Raw genomic sequence first — 25,855 nt, 5'->3', positions numbered from 1 at the left:
GTAAACAATGGACATGTTTAATTATGAAGCATCATTTATTTTCATTACAAGACAAATATATGATAGAAATATGTTCTCATTCAGGTGCTAAAAATAAAATGTATGACAAACACATAGTATAAAATTATTTCCTAAATAATGTATGCATTTCTGCAATAAACATGGCCATTATAAGGAGGTAAAATGACAGATATAGTACAGGAGGAAGAATGTCAGGGGCATCTTATGTTTCAGTTTGCTCTAGGCCTGTTCTGGTCATACATGAGTCTCCCTGATCATCCGTTGTCTTATTCCTCTTCCTCCTCAGTAGCTCTGTGGATGGATAAACAAATGTAACATACAGTATTATGCAATTTCAGGAGGAGAAAAAGAAGTGCACAGCTGATGTGTTCCTGATATGTAAAAAAAATCAACACGTAGACCTATGCAACGAAGAGTTAATTTAAGGTTACCTCAATCATGTCGTAGATCCAGCCGAGGAACTCGGCCACCTTGGTGTAGACTCCGGGGTGGTTGGGCTCAGCGCAGCCTGTACCCCAGCTCACCACGCCCACCAGTCTCCATACATTGTCAATTTGACAGACCAGAGGACCCCCACTGTCCCCCTGGGAAGAGGACAGGAGCAGATACACACTGCTGTCAATCACACTGGTTACCAGACCACCACACTGATTGCTAGGGGTTGAGATATTGTTAAGTCACAGTGATTTAGGGATTATGGGTTGGGATATTGTGAAATACTGAAACCTGAGCTCAAGTGAATTTGATCGGTTGGACATTGAATAAAGCTGGTGTGCCCGCATGCCTAATGAGCTTTGTCTTTGATAATTCAGAACAGTAATGGTGAGACCTGGGGGAAAATATTCTCATTATCAAGAACCAATTCTACTTTTGTAAGAAACAACTCTCTGACCTTTGGTAAATCTCTTCATAAAACAAGCCACAGGAGGAAGAACTCAGGTATGTTTTATGAACTAACCTGACATGCGTCCACTTTGCCCTCGGTGTATCCAGCACAGAGCATGCGGGGGGTGATCTCTCCATTGTACATGCAGGAACTGTTGCATTTCTTGGTGCTTATCAGTGGAACCGGAGCTTCTTTTAGCGTGGCAGGGATGAGAACTGTCAAAGAAAGTCAAACTAATGTAAATATACCTCTTATTTTTAGGACTTGACTGACTTTGTGCTATGAAAAAAACATTGAACCATTGATAGAGATACATGAAATTCTTCTATTTAAGTTATATTATTAATTTAACATAGTCATACCATCATCCGGTTGAGTGTAGCCCCAGCCAGAGATCCAGCACTGTGTTCCTCCTGGAAGATCACGCTCGTACTGTGGCAGACAAATAGGCCTGATGGTATCTAAAAAATAAAATTTAAGAGAATATTAAGAATATTAGAAAACAGTGTAGGTGGATTTTGAAGTTAATTTCAGTAATATTGGAACATGGTTTGGAACTGATTGCTGTAATAATATAGTTGAGTGTTCCAGTCAGCCAAAGGACTATGTGGTGCATTCAAAACAGAAGCAATCAAGTTCCCTGTGACCTGAGAAATTCAGTGGGGTTCGCAGTTTCATTAGAGCAATGTCATTGTCGTGGCTCCTGGGATTGTAGTTCTTGTTGTAGAGGATCTTTTCCACTGCATATCCAATGTACTGAGCCATTTTAGCTGAACTGCGTGTGACAATACCAGCGTAGACCACCCAACTGGACACCTGTGGTAGCCTATAGCTGGAATGTGAAAAAAAGAGATGAAGCAATTTATATCGGATAGATGGCTCTCCAATTCTCAATTGCATAAAATATAACTGACTTTGCGCAAAATAAAGTGAGAGCTATTACTGTCCCTAGTCATCACTACACTGTCATGAGTCAGTGACCTTTGACCTCAAACATCTAACCTCTTATCCCAAGGGGTCCTTGGGGGTCTTACTTGTGCACACAGTGGGCTGCGGTGACCACCCATTGGCTGGTGATGATGGTGCCTCCACAGGTGTGTCGGTTGCTGTAGTAGAGACTGACTTGCCAGGGCCACCTTCCCAAGGTAGCCTCCACTCCCCCAATTATCCTGGGCAGCTTAGCACGCGTCCCACACTCTACACAGGCACAGGAAACAAACATGAAGGCATTTTTTAAATTATATTTATTTATTTAACCTTTATTTAACTAGGCAAGTCAGTTAAGAACAAATTCTTATTTACAATGACGGCCTACCAAAAGGCAAAAGGCCTCCTGCAGGGACGGGGGCTGGGATTAAAAATAAAAAATAAATTAAATAAAAATATAGGACAAAACACACATCACGACAAGAGAGACAACACAACACTACATAAAGAGAGACCTAAGACAGCAACATAGCATGGCAGCAACACATGACAACACAGCATGGTAGCAACACAACATGACAACAACATGGTAGCAACACAATATGGCAGCAGCACAGGGTACAAACATTATTGGGCACAGACAACAGCACAAAGGGCAAAAAGGTAGATACAACAATACATCACAAAAAGCAGCAACAACTGTCAGTAAGAGTGTCCATGATTGAGTCTTTGAATGAAGAGATTGAGATAAAACTGTCCAGTTTGAGTGTTTGTTGCAGATCATCCAGTCCCTAGCTGCAGCGAACTGAAAAGATGAGCGACCCAGGGATGGGGACCTTTGGGGACCTTTAACAGAATGTGATTGGCAGAATGGGTGTTGTATGTAGCGGATGAGAGCTGCTGTAGATATCTCAGATAGGGGGAGTGAGGCCTAAGAGGGTTTTATAAATAAGCATCAACCAGTGGGTCTTGCGACAGGTATACAGAGATGACCAGTTTACAGAAGAGTATAGAGTGCAGTGATGTGTCCTATAAGGAGCGGGAAAAATCTGATGGCCGAATGGTAAAGAACATCTTTTACCCAGATCACTTTACATACATTGTATTGAGATAACTCATCACCCTACAGTATATACTGAGTGTACAAAACATTAGGAGCAGCTTTTTAATATTGATTTCCACCCCCTTTTGCCCTCAGAACAGCCTCAATTCATCAGGGCATGGACTCTATAAGGTGTCGAAAGCGTTCCACGGGGATGCTGGCCCATGTTGACTCCAATGCTTCCCGCAGTTGTGTCAAGTTACCTGGATGTCCTTTGGGGGGTGGACCATTCTTGATACACACGGGAAACTGTTGAGAGTGAAAAACCCAGCAGTGTTGCAGTTCTTGACATGCTCAAACCCGTGCGCCTCGTACCTACTACCATACCCTGTTCAAAGGCACTTAAATATTTTGTCTTGCCCGTTCACCCACATACACAATCCATGTCTCAATTGTGTCAAGGCTTAAAAATCCTTCTTCAACCTGTCTCCTCCTCTTCATCTACACTGATTGAACTGGATTTAACAAGTGACATCAATAAGGGATTATAGCCTTCACCAGGATTCACCTGGTCATTCTATGTCATGGAAAGAGAAGGTGTTCCTACCAATGAAACTTACCAAAACATTTCAAAGCTATAACCTTCCCTGTGACGCAACTCCCCCTAAATAAAAACAAATAGGTACATTAGAAAACCTTGATAACTTTGTTGTAGCACATCCATTTTTTCTGCATCACTAGGTAATGTATTATCTCCTCAGACAGCTGCCGTACCTTAACTGCCATATATTTTCCAGGCTGCTCTTGTGTTCGGAGGTAATCTGTATAAAGCCATCTGTGTAGTTTGGTCCAATGTCGGTTAAGTTCACCCCTTTTTGCTTGGTCAGTCTGGAAAGAAAATAAATCAGTTATAGCTTCTATAAAAGCAGGCAAGATGGGAGTATCCCTTTTAAAAAGTAATGTCTGATCTATGGGGCATAAGGCAAGCCTATAAATGAGGTATTAACAGAGCATTAAATAATCCATCATTAACTGGGAGCAATCAGCCTTATGGTTAGTTGAATGGCCTAGTATGTTCCCAAGATGCTTGGGCTTTGTAATAAGAAAGTGGTCTTAGTAGACTAGCCTTAGATATCCCAGCTGGCGGCAGACCAGGGTCCCCAGGGAAGAGTTCCATCTCTCATAGCACACAGGCAGCCAGGTGGGAACCTTCTCTAACTGGATCTCCAAGAGAGAGTTCTCCGGGCTGATTCTGTAAAACACTGAACCTGATTGATAGAAAATAATCCCTCCAGAGACCAACTAGATCAACAGTAATGAACTGTGGTCTTGTTTGAGAGGGAAATGTTAAGCAGCTTATATCCAATAAATAATGTAGTCAATATAAACAGATCATTATTTCATGTTTTGATGTCGGTCGATAGACAGTCTCCACTCCTCTCCACTGACTGTGACCATGTAGAAGTTGTTAAAGAATGTATTAATTAACATATGTACTGTTATAAAGACAATTATAGCTGTTATATAAACACATGGTTTAAATTACACAGCTCCAATCCAGATGTGTTGGTCATTACTGACATGCTGACCACACCGCTCGCATCAAGTGCCTGAGAGTTGCAAAATAAATTTAAACATACATGTTATTCAATTATTGCACCCACACTGCTCGCGCGTGCCAACGAGCGTCTGCTTTGCCAAGGGCTAACATGCTGACCACACCGCTAATGTGACTGAGCTGTCACGTTCCTGACCTATTTCTGTTAGTTTGTTATATGTGTTAGTTGGTCAGGACGTGAGTTTGGGTGGGCATTCTATGTTTTCTGTTTCTATGTTGGTTTATGGGTTGCCTGGTATGGCTCTTAATTAGAGGCAGGTGTTTGGCGTTCCTCTAATTAAGAGTCATATTTAGGTAGGTGTTTTCACAGTGTTCGTTGTGGGTGATTGTCTCCTGTGTTTGTGTATGTTGTTGCGCCACACGGGACTGTTTTCGGTTTTGTTTGTTCATCGTTCATTTGTGTAGCCTATTTTCTCTATTCATGCGTTCTTCATGTTTTATGTAAGTTCGTTGTCTAGGTCTGTCTACACCGTTTATTTGTTTTTGTTAGTGTATTAGTCGAGTTCGTGTTTTTCTTTAATAAATCATGTCGACAAACTCCGCTGCGCCTTGGTTAAATCCATGTTCCTCCTCTTCTGATGAAGAGGAAGAGGAAAGCCGTTACAGAATCACCCACCAATCCAGAACCAAGCGGCGTGAGTTCGAGCAGGATTCTACACAGGTATCATGGACTTGGGAGGAGATATTGGATGGGAGAGGTCCATGGGCACGGCCGGGAGAATATCGCCATCCCAAAGCTGAGCTGGAGGCAGCGAAAGCAGAGAGGCGGTGGTATGAGGAGGCAGCTAGGAGACGTGGCTGGAAGTCCGAGAGGAGACCCCAAAAATTTATTGGGGGAGGGCTAAGAGGTAGTGGGCCAAGGGCAGGTAGGAGACCTGCGCCCACTTCCCAGGCTTACCGTGGAGAGCGGGAGTACGGGCAGGCGCTGTGTTACGCAGTAGAGCGCACGGTGTCTCCTGTACGAGTGCATAGCCCAGTGCAGGTTATTCCACCTCCCCGCACTGGTAGGGCTAGATTGGGCATTGAGCCAGGTGTCATGAGGCCGGCTCAACGAGTCTGGTCTCCAGTGCGTCTCCTCGGGCCGGCTTACATGGCACCAGCCTTACGCATGGTGTCCCCGGTTCGCCTACATAGCCCGGTGCGGGTTATTCCACCTCCCCGCACTGGTCGGGCGACGGGGAGCATTCAACCAGGTAGGGTTAGGCAGGCTCGGTGCTCAAGGGAGCCAGTACGCCTTCACGGTCCGGTATTTCCGGCACTACCTCCCCGCCCCAGCCCAGTAACCCCAGTGCCTCCAGTTCCGGCACCGCGCACTAAGCCACATGTACGTCTCCTAAGTCCTGTGCACACTGTTGTTTCTCCCCGTACTCGTCCTGATGTGCGTGCACTCAGCCCGGTGCCACCAGTGCCGGTACCAGGCACCAGGAATATAGTGCGCTTCGAGAGGTCAGTGTGCCCTGTCCCTGCTCCCCGCACTAGGCTTGAAGTGCTTGTCCTCAGTCAGGTGCCTCCAGTTCCGGCACCACGCACCAAGCCTGTCTTGAGCTACCTCTCTGTCCTGAGCTACCTCTCTGTCCTGAGCTACCTCTCTGTCCTGAGCTACCTCTCTGTCCTGAGCTACCTCTCTGTCCTGAGCTACCTCCTAAATCATGTGTGGGCCTTGGGGAGGATTCTTAGGCCGAGGTCGTGGGCGAGGGTCGCCACTCAAAGGACGCTAAGGAGGGGGACAAAGACAGTGGTGGAGTGGTGTCCTCGTCCTGCGCCGGAGCCGCCACCGCGGACAGATGCCCACCCAGGCCCTCTTGAGTTTTAGGGGTGCGTTCGGAGTCCGCACCTCAGGAGGGGGGTACTGTAACGTCCTGACCAGAGTTCTTATGTGTTTTGCTTGTTTAGTGTTGGTCAGGACGTGAGCTGGGTGGGAATTCTATGTTGTGTGTCTAGTTCGTCTGTTTCTGTGTTCAGCCTAATATGGTTCTCAATCAGAGACAGCTGTCAATCGTTGTCTCTGATTGAGAATCATATATAGGTGGCTTGTTTTGTGTTGGGGAGTGTGGGTGGTTGTTTCCTGTCTTTGTGTTTTGTCTGCACCAGCTAGGACTGTGACGGTTAGTTTGTTTGGAAAATTACCACGCTGCACATTGGTCCTCAGATCCTTCTCGCCTCTCCTCGTCTGAGGAGGACGACTTAGACTACCGTTACAATATGTAATGTAAGTGATTTTCAATGCTAAATGTATTATGTATTGCTGTAAGATCATTGATTTCTGTGATTGTTTTCTGTGACACTGATACTAATTACTGATAGTAATCTCTTTTGTCAAAAGGTCGCTGTCCTTTCCGGCAGTATATGCCCAGCAAGCCAGCAAAGTATGGCATCAAGATATAGGTGGCCTGTGACGCACAATCCAGCTACGCTTGGAAGATGCAAGTTTACACAATGCCGACCAGTGGAGGCCCGGAGAAGAACCAGGGGATGCGGGTTCTGCTTGATGTGACAGATGGACTGAGGGGGCACAATGTCACGTGTGACAATTTCTTCACCTCTTATGAACTCAGCCAGCAGCTCCTGCAGAGGAAGATCACCATGGTTGGCACAGTTAGAAAGAACGAGCCTGAGCTCCCCCCCTGCACTCCTCGGAACAAGGGGGAGAGAGGCCTTCTCATCAACGTTTGCCTACACCCTCACCACCACTCTAGTTGCTTACCTCCCAAAGAGGAACAAGAATGTGGTCCTCCTGAGCACATTGCACAAAATGGCTGAGATCAGTGATTGTGAGGACAGGAAGCCAGCCATCATCCTGGGCTACAACCACAACAAAGGAGACGTGGACAACCTGGATAAGGTGAATGGAACTTACAGCTGCAGGAGGATGACTGCCCACTGGCCCCTGGTCATTTTCCATAACATCATTGATATGTCCTCATACACTGCCTTCGTGATATGGAACAAGGTCAACCCTACCTGGATGCCAGATAAGCGGAACAAGAGGAGGGTGTTCCTGGAGCAGCTGGGAAAGGCGCTTGTAACCCCACACATTCAAAGAAGGGAGCGTCTCCCCCGCACAGCAGCCACTGCAGCGCTTGTGAAAGCTGTTCAGGGGACTGAATCTTGTCCTGATCCACCTGAGGCTGCAGCTGGGGCAAGCAAGAGGAGGAGATGCCAATTCTTCCCCCCAAAGAGGGACTGTAAAACAAATACTATGTGCTGCACATGTGAGAAATACATCTGCAACGTCCATGCACACACACTTGCATACTGTCCTACATGTGATAATTAGTTGATTTATTTATGTTCTTCACGTTTTTGTTTTGTATCTATTTTCTTATTTTATTCTTATTTATTGTTGTTGTTTATACATCTTGTGGTTGGGGGTGTAACAGTATAACTTTAGTACGTCCCCTCGCCCCGACACGGGCGCGAACCAGGGACCATCTGCACACATCAACAACAGTCACCCACGAAGCGTCGTTACCCATCGCTCCACAAAAGCCGTGGCCCTTGCAGAGCAAGGGGCAACACTACTTGTAGGTTTCAGAGCAAGTGACGTAACTGATTGAAACGCTAGTAGCGCGTACCCGCTAACTAGCTAGCCATTTCACATCCGTTACACTCACCCCCCTTTCAACCTCCTCCTTTTCCGCAGCAACCAGTGATCCGGGTCAACAGCATCAATGTAACAGTATAACTTTAGTATGTCCCCTCGCCCCGACCTCGGGCGCGAACCAGGGACCCTCTGCACACATCAACAACTGACACCCACGAAGCGTCGTTACCCATCGCTCCACAAAATCCACGGCCCTTGCAGAGCAAGAGGCAACACTACTTGTAGGTTTCAGAGCAAGTGACGTAACTGATTGAAACGCTAGTAGCGCGTACCCGCTAACTAGCTAGCCATTTCACATCCGTTACAGGGGCAATAGTTTAAAAAAATGGGGGAAGATTAGTATTTCGTAGTTGAATTCCTAATTGTACAGTATATAAGAATATATCACTATGTTGACAAAAAAGTTCCAGACTGTTATTGTTTCCCTTCAATAAAATGCATTCAAAACCACTTTCTGCACATTTCTGCTACTTTTTTAGGCTATACAAGTGCTATCGCTTGCTGAAAAAATTAAGTTTACACCTATGCAGTATCTTTAGCAATAATAATAAACCTCTACTTTAGTAAAGAAAACAATTATGACAGGTGTGTTGTAATAAACACGAGTGGTGTCCACTGATTAAATGCAATCTTTTGGCATTGTGAAGAGGGAAAATGCAGGTATTCACAAAGTTTGTGAAGAATGACAGGTTTTTTCTTAATGCAAACTAGATTTGTCTCCTGACCCCTCCTGTCTCAGCCTCCAGTATTTATGCTGCAGTAGTTTATGTGTCGGGGGGCTAGGGTCAGTTTGATATATCTGGAGTACTTCTCCTGTCTTATCCGGTGTCCTGTGTGAACTTAAGTATGCTCTCTCTAATTCTCTCTTTCTCTCTTTCTTTCTCTCTCTCGGAGGACCTGAGCCCTAGGACCATGCCACAGGACTATCTGGCATGATGACTCCTTGCTGTCCCCAGTCCACCTGGCCGTGCTGCTGCTCCAGTTTCAACTGTTCTGCCTGCGGCTATGGAACCCTGACCTGTTCACCGGACGTGCTACCTGTCCCAGACCTGCTGTTTTCAACTCTCTAGAGACCGCAGGAGTGGTAGAGATACTCTCAATGATCGGCTGTGAAAAACCAACTGACATTTACTCCTGAGGTGCTGACTTGCTGCACCCTCGATAACTACTGTGATTATTATTATTTGACCATGCTGGTCATTTATGAACATTTGAACATCTTGGCCATGTTCTGTTATAATCTCCACCCGGCACAGCCAGAAGAGGACTGGCCACCCCTCATAGCCTGGTTCCTCTCTAGGTTTCTTCCTAGGTTTTGGCCTTTCTAGGGAGTTTTTCCTAGCCACCGTGCTTCTACACCTGCATTGCTTGCTGTTTGGGGGTTTAGGCTGGGTTTCTGTACAGCACTTTGAGATATCAGCTGATGTAAGAAGGGCTATATAAATACATTTGATTTGATGATTTGATTTGGGGTTTAAAATTAAATTAAGATGCTTTATTTTAGGGGATACGTGAAGGAGGGTAATTTTTTACCATTAGGACAAGGGGAGTATGCAGAATGTTAAGACTACACAAGGGTTAAGGAGCAGTTCTCTCTCTGTGGGTCTAACACCAAGAAGTTCTGTAAAACGGTTAAAGACCTGGAGAATAAACCCTCCTCCTCACAGCTGCCCATGTCCCTTAATGTTAATGATGTGGTTGTTACTGACAAGAAGCACATGGCTGAGCTCTTTAATCACCATTTCATTAAGTCGGGATTCCTATTTGACTCAGCCATGCCTCCTTGCCCGTCCAACATTTCCTCATCTCCCACCCCTTCTAATGCGACTATCCCCTCTTTTTCCCCTGCCCCACTACAAGGTTTCTCCCTGCAGGCAGTCACTGAGTCCCAGGTGCTAAAGGAGCTCCTTAAACTTAAAAAATCTGGGTCAGATTAGACGCTTTCTTCTTCAAGGTTGATGCCCCAATCATCGCCAAGCCTATCTCCAACCTTCTTAACCTGTCTCTCCTTTCTGGGGAGCTTCCCATTGCTTGGAAGGCAGCCACGGTTCACCCTTTATTTAAAAGGGGAGATAAAGCTGATTCTAACTGCCTATTTCTATTTTGCCCTGTTTATCAAAAGTGTTGGAAAAACTTGTAAAAAATCAACTGACTGGCTTTCTTGATGTCTATAGTATTCTCTCAGGTATGCAATTTGGTTTCCGCTCAGGTTATGGATGTGTCACTGCAACCTTAAAGGTCCTCAATGATGTCACCATTACCCTTGATTCTAAGCAATATTGTGCTGCTATTTTTTATTAACTTCTTGTGGCTGCAGGGGCAGTATTGAGTAGCTTGGATGAAAGGTGCACAGAGGTGCCCAGAGTAAACAGCCTGCTCCTCAGTCATAGTTGCTAATATATGCATATTATTATTAGTAATGGATAGAAAAGACTGAAGTTTCTAAAACTGTTTGAATTATGTCTGTGAGTATAACAGAACTCATATGGCAGGCAGAAACCTGAGAAAAAAATCCAAACAGGAAGTGGAAATTATTAGGCTGGCAGATTTTCAACCAAGATCCCATTGAAATCACAGCGAGATATGAATATGTTTTCACTTCCTACGGCTTCCACTAGATGTCAACAGTCTGTAGAACTTTGTCTGATGCCTCTGCTGTGAAGGGGGGCCGAATGAGTAAGGAAGTAGTCAAGTCTGCCATGACCTGACCATGCTTTCACCATGCACGTTCACATAAGAGGGAGCTCTGTTCCATCACTCATCTGAAGTCAATGTAATTCTCCGGTTGGAACGTTATTCAAGATTTATGTAAACAACATTCTAAAGATTGATTCAATACATCGTTTGACATGTTTCTACTGACTGTTACTGAACTTTGGACATTTCGTCAGCTTTTAGGGAACGCGCTTCGTGACTTTGGAATTGTTTACCAAACGCGCTAACAAAAGTAGCTAATTGGACATAAATAACGGACATTATCAACAAATCAAGCATTTATTGTGGACCTGGGATTCCTGGGAGTGCATTCTGATGAAGATCATCAAAGGTAAGGAAACATTTATCATGTAATTTCTGGTTTCTGTTGACTCCAACATGGCGGCTAATTTGACTATTGTTCTGAGCGCCGTCTCAGATTATTGCATGGTTTGCTTTTTCCGTAAAGTTTTTTTGAAATCTGACACAGCGGTTGCATTGAGGAGAGGTATATCTATAATTCCATGTGTATAACTTGTATTATCATCTACATTTATGATGAGTATTTCTGTTGAAACGATGTGGCTATGCAAAATCATTGGATGTTTTTGTAACTAGTGAATGTAACGCGCCAATGTAAACTCCGATTTTTTTATATAAATATGAACTTTATCAAACAAAACATACATGTATTGTATAACATAAAGTCCTATGAGTGTCATCTGATGAAGATCATCAAAGGTTAGTGATTAATTGTATCTCTATTTGTGCTTTTTGTGACTCCTGTCTTTGGCTGGAAAAATGGCTGTGCTTATTGTGGTTTGGTGTGACCTAACAATCGTTTGTGGTGCTTTCGCTGAAAAGCATATTTGAAATCGGACACTTTGGTGGGATTAACAACAAGATTACCTTTAAAATGGTATAAGACACATGTATGTCTGAGGAATTTTAATGATGAGATTTCTGTTTTTTGAATTTGGTGCCCTGCACTTTCACTGGCTGTTGTCATATCGATCCCGTTACCGGGATTGCAGCCCTTTAACGTGGCCAAAGCGTTCCATTCTTGTGGGCCGGCTAAGGAGTATTGGTGTCTCTGAGGGGTCTTTGGCCTGGTTTGTTAACTACCTCTCTCAAAAAATGCAGTGTATAAAGTCAGAAAATGTTCTGTCTCAGCTACTGCCCGTCACCAAGGGAGTACCCCAAGGCTCGATCCTAGGTCCCACACTTTTCTCAATTTACATCAACAACATAGCTCAGGCAGTAGGAAGCTCTCTCATCCATTTATATGCAGATGATACAGTCTTATACTCAGCTGGTCCCTCCCTGGATTTTGTGTTAAATGCTCTACTACAAAGCTTTCTTGGTGTCCAAAAAGCTTTCTCTACCCTTAACCTTGTTCTGAACACCTCCAAAACAAATGTCATGTGGTTTGGTAAGAAGAATTCCCCTCTTCCCACAGGTGTTATTACTACCTCTGAGGGTTTAGACCTTGAGGAAGTCACCTCATATAAGTACTTGGGAGTATGGCTAGGCGGTGCAGTGTCGTTCTCTCAACACATATCAAAGCTGCAGGCTAAAGTTAAATCTAGACTTGGATCGTAATCACTCCTCTTTCACCCCAGCTGCCAAACTAACCCTGATTCAGATGACCATCCTACCCATGCTAGATTACGGAGACATCATTTATAGATCAGCAGATAAGGGTGCTTTCGAGCGGCTAGGTGTTCTTTACCATTCGGCCATCAGATTTTCCACCAATGCTCCTTAGAGGACACATCACTGCACTGGATACTCTTCTGTAAACTGGTCATCTCTGTATACCCGTCGCAAGACCCACTGGTTGATGCTTATTTATAAAACCCCCTTAGGCCTCACTGCCCCTATCTGAGATATCTACTGCAGCTCTCATCCTCTACCTACAACATCCATTCTGCCAATCACATTCTGTTAAAGGTCCCCAAAGCACACACATCCCTGGGTCGCTCATCTTTTCAGTTCGCTGCAGCTAGGGACTGGACGAGCTGTAACAAACACTCAAACTGGGCAGTTTTATCTCAATCTCTTCATTCGAAGACTCAATCATGGACACACTTACTGACAGTTGTGGCTGCTTTTTGTGATGTATTGTTGTCTCTATCTTATTACTCTTTGTGCTGTTGTCTGTGTCCAATAATGTTTGTACCCTGTGCTGCTGCCATATTGTGTTGCTACCATGTTGTTGTCATGTTGTGTTGCTACCATGATGTGTTGTCATGTGTTGCTGCCATGCTATATTGTTGTCTTAGGTCTCTCTTTATGTAGTGTTGTGTTGTCTCTCTTGTCGTGATGTGTGTTTTGTCCTATATTTTTTATTTAAAATTTTTAATCCCATCCCTGGTCCCTGCAGGAGGCTTTTTGCCTTTTGGTAGGCCGTCATTGTAAGTAAGAATTTGTTCTTAATTCTTGTCAATATGGGGGCGCTGTTTCACCATTGGAAAAAATAGTGCCCAAATTAAACTGCCTCTGTAACGAGTGTCGCTCTCCTCATCCTCGGATGAGGTGAGGAGAGAGGGATCTGAAGACCAAAACGCAGGCTTTGGGAAATAAGCCATCTTTATTAAACAACGATAAAGATGGAAACACGAAACGAAACAAACACTTGCAAAACTACAAAATAACAAAACGACGTTGACGAGACCTGAACATAAACTTACATAACTAAACATAAACTTACGTACAGGTAACAGACGACATCGAAACGAAAACGAAACAAACAAACGCTACAGTCCAGTGTGGTACGAACAAACATACTGACACAGGAGACAATCACCCACAAACAAACAGTGAGAATGCCCTACCTAAATATGACTCTTAATTAGAGGCAAACGCAAACCACCTGCCTCTAATCAAGAGCCATACCAGGCAAACCGAAACCAACATAGAAACAGATAACATAGAATGCCCACCCAACCTCACGTCCTGACCAACTAACACACAAAAACTAACATAAATAGGTCAGGAACGTGACAGTACCCCCCCCACAAGGTGCGAACTCCGGACGCACCAGCACAAAGTCTAGGGGAGGGTCTGGGTGGGCATCTAACCACGGTGGTGGCTCAGGCTCCGGGCGCGGTTCCCACCCCACCATAATCCATCCTAGCCCCCTCCCTTCAAGAATGTCCACCCTCTTACTTCCCCCACAAAATCCTCCTAATAACATATCTAATAATGACAATACCGGGACAGAGAGATAAACCAAGACAGAGGGATAGATAAGACTATAGAGGTAGATAAAGATAGAGAGGGAGATCAGGATAGAGGGGCAACTCCGGACTGAAAGGCAGCTCCGGACAGAGAGACAGCTCTGGACTGATGGGCAGTTCTGGGTATCTAGCCTTTTCAGGCTGAAGGGCAGCTCATGGCTGACTGACGACTCTCGATGCTCATGGCTGGCTGACGGCTCTCGACGCTCATGGCAGGCTGACGGCTCTCGACGCTCATGGCAGGCTGACGGCTCTCGACGCTCATGGCAGGCTGACGGCTCTCGACGCTCATGGCAGGCTGACGGCTCTCGACGCTCATGGCGCTCTGACGGCTCTGGCTGCTCATGGCGCTCTGACGGCTCTGGCTGCTCATGGCTCGCTGGCGGCTCTGGCAGATCCTGTCTGGTTGGCGGCTCTGGCAGATCCTGTCTGGTTGGCGGCTCTGGCAGATCCTGTCTGGTTGGCGGCTCTGGCAGATCCTGTCTGGTTGGCGGCTCTGGCAGATCCTGTCTGGTTGGCGGCTCTGGCAGATCCTGTCTGGCTGACGGCTCTAGCGGCTCCTGTCTGGCTGACGGCTCTAGCGGCTCCTGTCTGGCTGACGGCTCTGTAGGCTCATGGCAGACGGGCGGCTTTGCAGGCTCATGGCAGACGGGCGGCTTTGCAGGCTCCTGGCAGACGGATGGCTCAGACGGCGCTGGGGAGACGGATGGCTCAGATGGCGCTGGGGAGACGGATGGCTCAGATGGCGCTGGGGAGACGGATGGCTCAGATGGCGCTGGGGAGACGGATGGCTCAGATGGCGCTGGGGAGACGGATGGCTCAGATGGCGCTGGGGAGACGGATGGCTCTGGCCGGATATGGCGCACTGTAGACCTGGTGCGTGGTGCCGGAACTGGAGGCACCGTGCTAATGACAAGCACCTTCCTACTAGTGCGGGGAGCAGGGACAGGGCACACTGTATTCTCAAAGCCTACTCTATCCCTGATGCGTGGTACCGGCACTGGTGACACCGGGCTGAGGACAAGCACATCAGGATTAGTAGGGGGAGAAGATACAGTGGGTTCAGGGCTCTGGAGACGCACTGGTAGCTTAGTGCGTGGGGCCGGAACTGGAGGCACCGGGCTAGATACACGCACTACAGGGAGAGTGCGTGGAGGAGGAACAGGGCTCAGGATACGCACTGGTAGCCTAGTGCGTAGTGTATACACTGTAGGTACTAGGCTGGGGCGGGGAGGTGGTGCCGGAAATACCGGACCGTGGAGGCGTACTGGCACTCTTGAGCATTGAACCTGCCCAACCTTACCTGGTTGAATGCTCCCGGTTGCCCGACCAGTGCGGGGAGGTGGAATAACCCGCACCGGCCTATGTAGGCGAACCGGGGAAACCATGCGTAAGGCAGGTGCCATGTATGCCGGCCCGAGGAGACGCACTGGAGACCAGACGCGTTGAGCCGGCCTCATGACACCTGGCTCAATACCCAATCTAGCCCTCCCAGTGCGGGGAGGTGGAATAACCCGCACTGGGCTATGCACTCGTACAGGAGACACCGTGCGCTCTACTGCGTAACACGGCGCCTGCCCGTACTCCCGCTCTCCACGGTAAGCCTGGGAAGTGGGCGCAGGTCTCCTACCTGCCCTTGGCCCACTATCTCCTAGCCCCCCCCCAAGAAATTTTTGGGAATTACTCACGGGCTTTTTTGGCTTCCGTGCCAGACGCGTTCCCTCATAGCTCCGGTTCCTCTCCCCGGTAGCCTCTGCTCTCCTCCGTGCCTCCAGCTCAGCTTTGGGACGGCGATTTTCTCCTGCCTTAGCCCAGGGACCTTCTCCATTCATTATTTGCTCCCATGTCCAGAAATCCTTTCTCTCCTGTCCTTTACTCCGTTTAGTTTCCCTTTGCCGCTTGGTCTTAGCGTGTTGGTGGGTGATTCTGTAACGAGTGTCGCTCTCCTCATCCTCGGATGAGGTGAGGAGAGAGGGATCTGAAGACCAAAACGCAGGCTTTGGGAAATAAGCCATCTTTATTAAACAACGATAAAGATGGAAACACGAAACGAAACAAACACTTGCAAAACTACAAAATAACAAAACGACGTTGACGAGACCTGAACATAAACTTACATAACTAAACATAAACTTACGTACAGGTAACAGACGACATCGAAACGAAAACGAAACAAACAAACGCTACAGTCCAGTGTGGTACGAACAAACATACTGACACAGGAGACAATCACCCACAAACAAACAGTGAGAATGCCCTACCTAAATATGACTCTTAATTAGAGGCAAACGCAAACCACCTGCCTCTAATCAAGAGCCATACCAGGCAAACCGAAACCAACATAGAAACAGATAACATAGAATGCCCACCCAACCTCACGTCCTGACCAACTAACACACAAAAACTAACATAAATAGGTCAGGAACGTGACAGCCTCGTACTCAATTCTTGCTCGTACAATATGCATATTATTATTACTATTGGATAGAAAACACTCTAGTTTCTAAAACCGTTTGAATTATTTATCTGAGTGAAACAGAACTCATTCTGCAGCACATTTCCTGTCAGGGAGTGAGATTTCAGAAATCGAGGTCCCTGTTCTAAGGTCAGTTTATAAGTCCCCATGTAAGCTATGGGGCTACATGCACTGCATACGCCTTCCTCTAGATGTCAGTAAGCGGTGAGAATTTGAATGGAGTCGATTGCACAATCTGGGGCCTTATATAAGACCGTGGAACGGAAGTACCGTCCTTTTCAACGGTGCGCCTGGCACAAGAAGACATCACAATGGCGTCCTGCAAACGCTTTCGTTTTAGTAGTTCTACATCTCCGGTCATGTTTTTATTCGTTATAGGTGTTAAAGACATCATAAGGTAGTTAATTTAAACCGACTTATAGCAGTTTATTGCGATTTTCCTGGATTTCTTTGTGACGCTCTTTCACTAGTTGGACTCCTCTCCAGTGGGTGGCTAACGTTAGCGGCTAATTCGACAGGACAAGAGGACATCTTTCAGCCAAAAGACGATTGTTCTGAAGAAAGGACACCTTGCCCAAGATTCTGATGGAAGCTCAGCTAATAGTAAGCAGTCTTTATGCTGATAATTCATTGTTCTGTTGAAAAAAGTCAAATGCATAAGACGCCATTACTTGCAGTGTAGCCTTGCTTTATCGCACGCTGTATTGCGCAGTAACGTTAATTTTAAGAATTTAACCCAGCGATTGCATTAAGAACTAATTTGTCTTTCAATTGCTGTCCAACCTGTATTTTTTTAGTCAAGTTTATGAATAGTTTTCGATAAGAATAGGTGCCTTTCCAAGATGGCGCCGGACAGATTGCTTGAGATTTTGGACACTATTCTCATTGTATAAGCACGATTTGTGCCGCTAAATATGCACATTTTCGAACAAACTCTATATGCATTGTGTAATATGATGTTACAGGACTGTCATCTGAAGAATTCTGAGAAGGTTAGTGAAAAAATTAATATATTTTGGTGGTTGATACGTTATCGCTATTTTTGCCTTGAATCAATGCTGGTGTGATGTTTGCTATTGTGGTAAGCTAATATAATGCTATATTGTGTTTTCGCTGTAAAACACTTAGAAAATCTGAAATATTGGCTGGATTCACACGATCTGTGTCTTTCATCTGCTGTACGCTGTGTATTTTTACGAAATGTTTTATGATGAGTAATTAGCTAATACACGATGGTCTCTGTAGTTATTCTAGTCGCTTTGGTGAGAGTTGTGATGGTGGCTGCAATGGTAAACTCTGATTTATACCTGAAATATGCACATTTTTCCAACAAAACATATGCTATACAATAAATATGTTATCAGACTGTCATCTGATGAGGTTGTTTCTTGGTTAGTGGCTATTTATATCTTTATTTGGTCGAATTTGTGATAGCTACTGATGGAGTAAAAAAATGGTGGAGTAAAGAAGTGGTGTCTTTTGCTAACGTGGTTAGCTAATAGATTTACATATTGTGTCTTCCCTGTAAAACATTTTAAAAATCAGAAATGATGGCTTGATTCACAAGATGTGTATCTTTCATTTGGTGTCTTGGACTTGTGATTTCATGAACATTTTATTATATGATATCCCTGTGGCTTTAGGCTAGGCTATGCTAGTCAGCTTTTTTGATGGGGGGGCTCCCGGATCCGGGTTTGTGAGGCGTTAGAGGTTAACTGACTTGCCTAGTTAAATAAAGGTTGAATGAAATAAATACAATTTAAAAAAACATAACTACTAGGAAGGGCTTTCTGCATGAGCAATCATGTGCGTCCCAAATCATACCCTACAGTGCCTTCAGAAAGTATTCATACCCCCTTGACTTATTCCACATTTTGTTGTGTTACAGCCTGAATTCCAAATGAATTTAAAAAAAAATTCGCCCATCCACAATACCCCATTACATTTACATTTACATTTAAGTCATTTAGCAGACGCTCTTATCCAGAGCGACTTACAAGTACATACATTCATACTTTTTTGTACTGGTCCCCCGTGGGAATCGAACCCACAACCCTGGCGTTGCAAGCGCCATGCTCTACCAACTGAGCCACACGGGACCATAATTACAAAGTGAAAACATGTTTTTTGAAATGTTAGCACATTTACTGAAAATGTCATTCATAAATATCTAATTTACATAAGTATTCCCACCCCTGAGTCAATACTTTATAGAAGCACCTTTGGCAGCGATTACAGCTGTGAGTCTTTCTGGGCAAATCTTTAAGAGCTTTCCACGGCTGGATTGTGCAACATTTGCCCATTATTCTTTTCAAAATTCTTCAAGTAGATTAAAGTCAAAACTGTAACTCGGCCACTCAGGAACACTTACTGTCTTCGTTCTAAGCAACTCCAGTGTAGTTGTGGCCTTGTGTTTTAGGTTATTGTCCTGCTGAAAGGTGAATTAATCTCCCAGTGTCTGGTGGAAAGCAGACTGAACCAGGTTTTCCTCTAGGAGTTTTGCCTGTGCTCAACGCCATTCCATTTATTTTCTATCCTGAAAAACGTAATGATACCCATAACATGATGCAGCCACCAAAATATGGAGAGTGGCACTCAGTAATGTGTGGTATTGGATTTGTACCGAACATAACTATAAGGGCACAAGGCGAGACCCAGATGCAGATACGGGAGGCAGATGGTTTGAGTCTTTGATATTTATTATAATCCAAATGGGTAGGCAAGAGAATGGTCGTGGACAGGTAAAAAGTCAAAACCTGTTCAGAGTCCAGGAGGTACAGAGTGGCAGGCAGGCTCAAGGTCAAGGCAGGCGGATACAGAGTCCAGAAACAAGCAATGGTCAAAGCCGGGAGGACTAGCAAAAGGAGAATAGAAAAAGGAGGAGCACGGGAAAAACATGCTGGTTGACTTGAACATACAAGACGAGCTGGCACAGAGAGACAGGAAACACAGGGATAAATACACCGGGGGAAATAAGCGACACCTGGAGGGGGTGGAGACAGTCACAAGGACATGTAAAACAGATCAGGGAGTGACTGTAACCCCCCTCCCCTCTCTAGGGATGCCACCTGGCATCCTACCTGGGCGCATACCTGGCTGACCGGGGTGTCGGCGGTGAAAATCGGCAATGAGGGCCGGGTCCAGGATGTCTTTAGCAGGAACCCAGCACCTCTCCTCCGGGCCATAACCCGCCCAGTCAACCACGTACTGGAAATCCCTGCCCCGTGGTTGAACCTTCAGGAGGCGTCTCACCGTATACGCTGGCTTGCCATCAATGACACAGGAGGGAGGGATGGGCCTAGAAACAGAAGACAGAGGACTGTGTGACAAGGGCTTAATTCTGGACACTTTAAAAGTTGGGTGAACACGGAGGGTATGCGGCAACAGCAGACGGACAGCAGTGGGACTGATGACTCTAGGAATGGGGAAAGGACCAATGAAACGAGGGGAAAGTTTATGGGAGTCTACCCGGAGGGGTAGGTCCCGAGTGGACAACCATACCCTTTGCCCGACAGCGAGGAGCCAGAGTCCGGTGGCGGTCCACTTGTCGACAATACCTGGAAGGGGTCTTGAGAAGAGTCACCCAAGCTCTTTTCCAGGTACGCCGACAGCGGCGGACAAACATCTGGGCTGAAGGTATGTTGACCTCAACTTCTTGCTCTGGGAAGAGCGGGGGCTGATACCGCATGGAGCATTCGAAGGGGGATAGTGCTGTAGCCGAGCAGGGGAGAATGTTCCTGGCATATTCCACCCAGACCAGTTGCTGACTCCAGGTGGTGGGGTTACTGGCAACAAGACACCGGAGTGCCGTCTCCATATCCTGATTGGCTCGCACCGACTGGTCGTTAGATTGGGGATGAAACCCAGAGGACAGGCTGGCTGATGACCCGATAAGAGTGCAGAACGCCTTACAGAATTGGGACGAAAACTGAGGACCCCAGTCCTAGACAATGTCAACCGGGAGTCCATAGATTTGGAAGACGTGCTTTACCATAAGCTGGGCCGTCTCCTTGGCTGAAGGTAACTTCGGAAGAGGGATGAAATGGGCGGCCTTGGAGAATCTGTCAACTACTGTCAGGATGGTGGTGTTGCCATCTGACGGAGGAATCCCAGTGACAAAATCCATGAAAATATGGGACCAGGGGCGAAGAGGGACAGGGGGTGGCTGTAGGAGGCCAGACGGAGCTTGCCGCGGAGTCTTGCTTTGCGCATACACCATGCATGCGGCAATGAAGGCCGAGACATCAGGAACCATGGTGGGCCACCAGAAGCATTGACAGTTAGCTTGGGTTGACGCGCTTGGCAGTGCGGAGGTATTCTAAATTCTTATGATGCGTCCATACCAGAAATGGATGTTCCGCTCCTTCCAGCCAGTGTCTCCACTCCTCCAGAACCATCTTAACAGCTAGGAGTTATCGGCTCCCAACATCCTAGTTCCTCTCTGCAGAGTTGAGACGATGGGACATGAAGGCACAAGGATGAAGCTTTTGGTCCTGGACGGATCGCTGAGAAAGAACGGCCCTACTCCCACGTCGGAAGGATGGCAGCAGTAGTAAATTGTTGCTTTAGATCCCCAAAAGCCTTGTCCGCTGCTGGAGTCTATATGAATGGTACCTTGGGAGAGGTGAGTGCAGAGAGGGGAACCGCCAGGTTGCCTTAGCCCCGAATGAAACGGCGGTAGAAATGTGCAAATCCCAGAAGCCGTTGTAGCTGCACCCTGGATGTGGGCTGGGGCCAATCCAGCACCGTGCTCACCTTCTTGGCATCCATCTGAACATTCCCCTCAACAATAATTTATCCCAGAAAGGAGATAGTGGAGCAGTGGAACTCACACTTCTCAGCCTTTACAAACAACTGATTCTCCAGGAGGCGCTGAAGGACCTGTCGAACATGGAGAATGTGTTCCTGAGCAGAACGAGAGAAAACCAGGATGTCGTCGAGGTAGACAAAAACAAAACGTTTCAACATGTCCCGGAGCACATCGTTGACCAGGGCACTATGAGTAGCTGGTTATGCCATCCAAACTGCATAACCAGGTACTCATAGTTTACACTGACAGTGTTGAAAGCTGTCTTCCCCTCGTCTCGTTTGCGTATCCGCACAAGGTGATAGGCATTTCAAAGGTCCAGTTTGGAAAAGATAGTAGCCCCCTAGAGAGGTTCAAAAGCTGAGGAGAGGAGTGGTAGAGGGTACCGATTATTAATCATAATGTCATTGAGGCCCCGGTAATCAATACATGGACGCAGGGTCTTGTCATTCTTCCCCATAAAGAAGAATCCTGCACCGGCAGGAGAGGCAGAAGGGCGAATGCTCCCAACAACCAGTGAGTCCTCGATGTACTCCTCCATGGCCTTGGTCTCAGGACCAGACAGAGAATACAGCTGGCCTCGAGGCGGTGTGGTGCCCGGAAGGAGGTCAATAGCACAATCATAAGGACGATGTGGAGGAAGGGAGGTAGCACGGGCCTTGCTGAAAACCTCCAGGAGGTCATGATACTCTGCGGCCACGGCAGAGAGATCCAAGAACGTACTTAACCCTGGAGGCAGATGTTTCGGAGAAGGCTGTGCCTGGCAGTGTGAATGGCAGAACGAGCTCCAACCCAGGATGGAACCACTAGTCATTATCTGGGTTGTGCTTCTGGAGCCAAGAAAAACCCAAAACAGGCATGTGAGGGGTCTCAATGAGGAGGAGCTGAATTGACTCACTGTGATTTCCAGATAACAGCATATTAATGGGAACTGTGCTGTGCGTGACTCTACCAGTGGAGCGGTCTAGTCTAGTGCCTTGGCATCCATGGGAACAGAGAGGAGTTGAGTTGGGATACTTAGTTCTGATACCAGGGTAGCATCCATGAAACTCATCTGCCCCAGAGTCAATAAGCTCCCGGAGAGACTTAGACTGGTCTCCCAACAGCAAGCTCACATAAAGGAGTTTAGGTAATGGGACAGAGGGTTCCCAGTCAGACTCACCAGAGTACTTGTACCTACTAAGGCTTCAGGTCTCTTTACTGGGCAGGTGGCTATATAATGCCCTACAGCTCCACAATGCAGACAACAATTGGAGCTTAGCCTGCAGGAACGTTAATCCCTGAGCGGTTTCCTTCTTCTCCGGCAACTGAGTTAGGAAGGACACCTGTATCTTTGTAGTGACTGGGTGTATTAATACACCATCCAAAGCCTAATTAATAACTCCAACATGCTCAAAGGGATATTCAATGTCTGCTATTTAATTTTTACCCATCTACAAATATGTTCCCTTCTTTGCGCGGCATTGAAAAACCTCCCTGGTCTTTGTCTTTGTGGTATCTGTGTTTCAAATTTACTGCTCGACTGAGGGACACGTGTGTGGAGTATAGAGATGACGTAGTCATTCAAAAATCATTTGAAACACTATTATAGCACACAGAGTGAGTCCATGCAACTTATTATGTGACTTGTTAAGCACATTTTACTCGTGAACTTATTTAGGCTAGCCATAACAAAGGTGTTGGATACATATTTACTCAAGACATTTCAGCTTTTATTTGTAATAAACATATATTTTTTTGAAAAACATAATTCTACTTTGACTTTATGGGCTATTGTGTGCAGGCCAGTGACAAAAACAATCTACATTTAATCCATTTTAAATTCAGGCTGTAACACAAAAAACGGTGGAAAAAGTAAAGGGGTGTGAATACTTTCTGAAGGCGCTGTATACCTTATTTAGTGCACTACTTTTGACTGGAGCTTATGGGTCTCTACATAGGAACACGCTGTTATTTGGGACATAGACAATCACACAGCCAAGATGACATCTCTGTGGTGAGTGAGGGGCTGAGAGGCACAGACCTTTCCTGGGGTCAGCCACAGAGATGTCCTCAGTCACGTTACAGAAGGACGTCTCCTTGGTGTCCCCTAGCCCTGCTGGACTCTGGGAAGAGGTAGGCCTCAACAACAACCTGACTGTGGGAGGGGAAACAACAACATGCAGAGTGAATTATAGTCGTAGTGGATGTGAAACAGATGATCTTAATCGAGCTCTGTCATTGTGTGAGACATGATTATCATGCATAGTTAATCAGCTATAACAGACTCATTGTAAAACATTCAAATACAGTGTTCTATATTCTGACATGTCGGGCTACTTCTGTTTTTCATCCACCACAGCAAGGAATCTGTATTGCACAAACATTAGAACATTGAACATGTCATCATTCTCTTCACACTCCATGATTTGACACTTGAAGGATGTCTCACCTAGGAACCACACTCCGACTGCTAAGCCTCCCAGAAGTCCTACTGCACACACAGCAGCCAGTACTCTCACCAGTCTATTGGCTGACACTGGAGAACAGCTGAATTAGACACTGATAAGATATCAACTGGCCTAGGTATACTGATAAAAGGCATGTTAGCTGTCTGTCACACTGACATAGAGTGGAAGAGATAGCGACACAGCATGTAACAGCCATTAAACAGTCTACAACTTGCACACAACTAAGGATGTGAACAAAGCATACCACATGTAGGGAACTTGACCAGTGACAAAGATGAAGGCTTAACATTTCACAGGCAGTGTCATAATCAACTGATTTACAGTATATAAAGTCTGCATGGCAGCTGTGAGGGGTAGATGTTTACTGTACAACTTTAACTTAAGACAATGAGATACTAAAGTACTGAAGCTTAATGCTGCTATATTCTCTAATTAGATTAGACTATATAGTGTAACAGTATAAGGACTAAAGTTAAACTGTTACAATAGCATGCCTTATTTGTGTACTAATTGGATAATGTTGTCAACTAATGATAGCCTGTGGTTTCAGCCCTATTAGACAGTGCACCACCCAGGCATTGACCTTACTGTGGTTTGTAGAGTGGATTCCTCTCAGCCAGGCATGGCAGCTCTGACTCTGAGCTACTCGGGCCTCTCCCACTCCTGTCTTCTCTGGGTGGAAAGAATGACTGACAGCCGCAGGGTTCTCAATCGCAGATAATGTATCTCCATCAAGATTCTGCAACAGATGTGATGAATGCAACACACACTATTCATATCAGTCTTCTGGAACACTGGATATGAAGATAACCTATTCTTCTTGGCTGACTACTCCTCCCCTTCTACACACACGGACGCCTCCTTATTCATCCCCTTTATCAAACAGATTTAATTAGGATGACTGTGAAACAAGAGATCTCCGGAGGGTTTGTCCAGGTGTATGGAATTTGAATGGCAGGTATGTAAAGGTGCGTAGATAATGTCACAGGTGTCCAGGTGTGTGAACTGAAGCACAATGTATCATTCATAGCCATGTGTGAGAATCCCAGCCAACGTGTCATACTTGTGCTGCAGACATATGGATTTGGGGCTCCCGAGTGGCGCAGCGGTTTAAGGTACTGCATCTCAGTGCTAGAAACGCTACAGACCCTGGTTAGATTCCAGGCTGTATCACAACCGGCCGTGATTGGGAGTTCTATAGGGCGGCGCACAATTGGCCTAGCGTCGTCTGGGTTAGGGTTTGGCCTGGAAAGGCTATCGTTGTAAATAAGGATTTGTTCTTTACTGACTTGCCTAGTTAAATAAAGGTTAAATAAAACAAATAAATACAATTTACTCTACACAGTACCAGACCTATGCAGCAGGTATTTCACATGCAGGTGAATCAGACTACCTACAATTGTTTTCTATTGCAAGACATAATTAAAACCAAAAATGTCAAATGCTACAGGGAATTTCTAGCTCATGCAATGAGATATTGTAGGAAAATAGGATGGCATTATATATTTACAAATCCCATCTAAAAACCATCTACTCCAACATGATGCTTAAACATTGTAATTTACCCATATAATCAACAGCTGTTTTTAACCCAAAGCATGCACTGTATGCATATATTTCTCTTTAAGTTATCCTCTAGCTGTCTAGCAGATAATACATTACATTAGTAAAAAGTACACAATGTACATGTACTTGAAATACATTATGAGGATTGACAATAGATTATTAAAAACCATTAATAAATCATCATAGTTGTTGTTAAACAACATGCAAGACAGCTAGTACATGTACAGTAAATAGACAGAGGCATTATGAAAACAACATCTGTTGTCAGTGATGTTGACACTCAATGAGTGAGTCGATAGCCTAAAGACAGAGGGCAACAGAGAAGGTATCAAGGTGATAATGAAAGTAAATAGGGGTAAAGAGAGAGACATAGATATATGGATATGCCTGGAGTCTTACCATGTTTCCCTTGTATGTTCTGTTGTCCAGAGGAGAGTGTGGTAGTGGGCTCTTCAGCGTTCATCTGTAGGCCTGTGTTAGGTTAGAGACAGAGATGCGCTCCGCTCGCAGCTGGTCGACTAT

General features: G+C 45.7%; 1 protein-coding gene and 1 non-coding gene across 4 annotated transcripts; both read right to left on the bottom strand.

Moving 5' to 3' along the window:
- Positions 1-16: 16 nt before the first annotated feature.
- On the bottom strand, positions 17-25,855 carry LOC129822176 (transmembrane protease serine 5-like). Of its 3 annotated transcripts, none has more exons than XM_055880226.1 (13): positions 25,733-25,855; positions 24,356-24,506; positions 23,749-23,835; positions 23,341-23,454; positions 4,003-4,144; positions 3,651-3,764; positions 3,497-3,540; positions 1,942-2,104; positions 1,555-1,739; positions 1,270-1,368; positions 980-1,122; positions 453-605; positions 17-312 (listed from the first exon to the last, which is right to left on the bottom strand). In XM_055880226.1, exons 1-13 carry the CDS (start codon positions 25,733-25,735, stop codon positions 304-306), a joined length of 1,407 nt encoding a protein of 468 aa, XP_055736201.1. In that variant the 5' UTR covers positions 25,736-25,855; the 3' UTR covers positions 17-303. The 3 variants fall into 3 exon arrangements, with proteins under 3 accessions (XP_055736201.1, XP_055736202.1, XP_055736203.1); XM_055880227.1 differs by having other exon boundaries at positions 4,003-4,138; XM_055880228.1 differs by lacking the exons at positions 3,497-3,540; positions 3,651-3,764; positions 4,003-4,144.
- trnaa-ugc (transfer RNA alanine (anticodon UGC)) lies at positions 18,536-18,611 on the bottom strand. Its single transcript has one exon. It is a non-coding gene; the product is annotated as a tRNA-Ala (tRNA).

The sequence above is a fragment of the Salvelinus fontinalis genome, chromosome 24, assembly GCF_029448725.1.
Source record: "Salvelinus fontinalis isolate EN_2023a chromosome 24, ASM2944872v1, whole genome shotgun sequence".
NCBI lineage: Eukaryota > Metazoa > Chordata > Actinopteri > Salmoniformes > Salmonidae > Salvelinus > Salvelinus fontinalis.
This window is presented reverse-complemented; position numbering and strand designations above follow the sequence as displayed.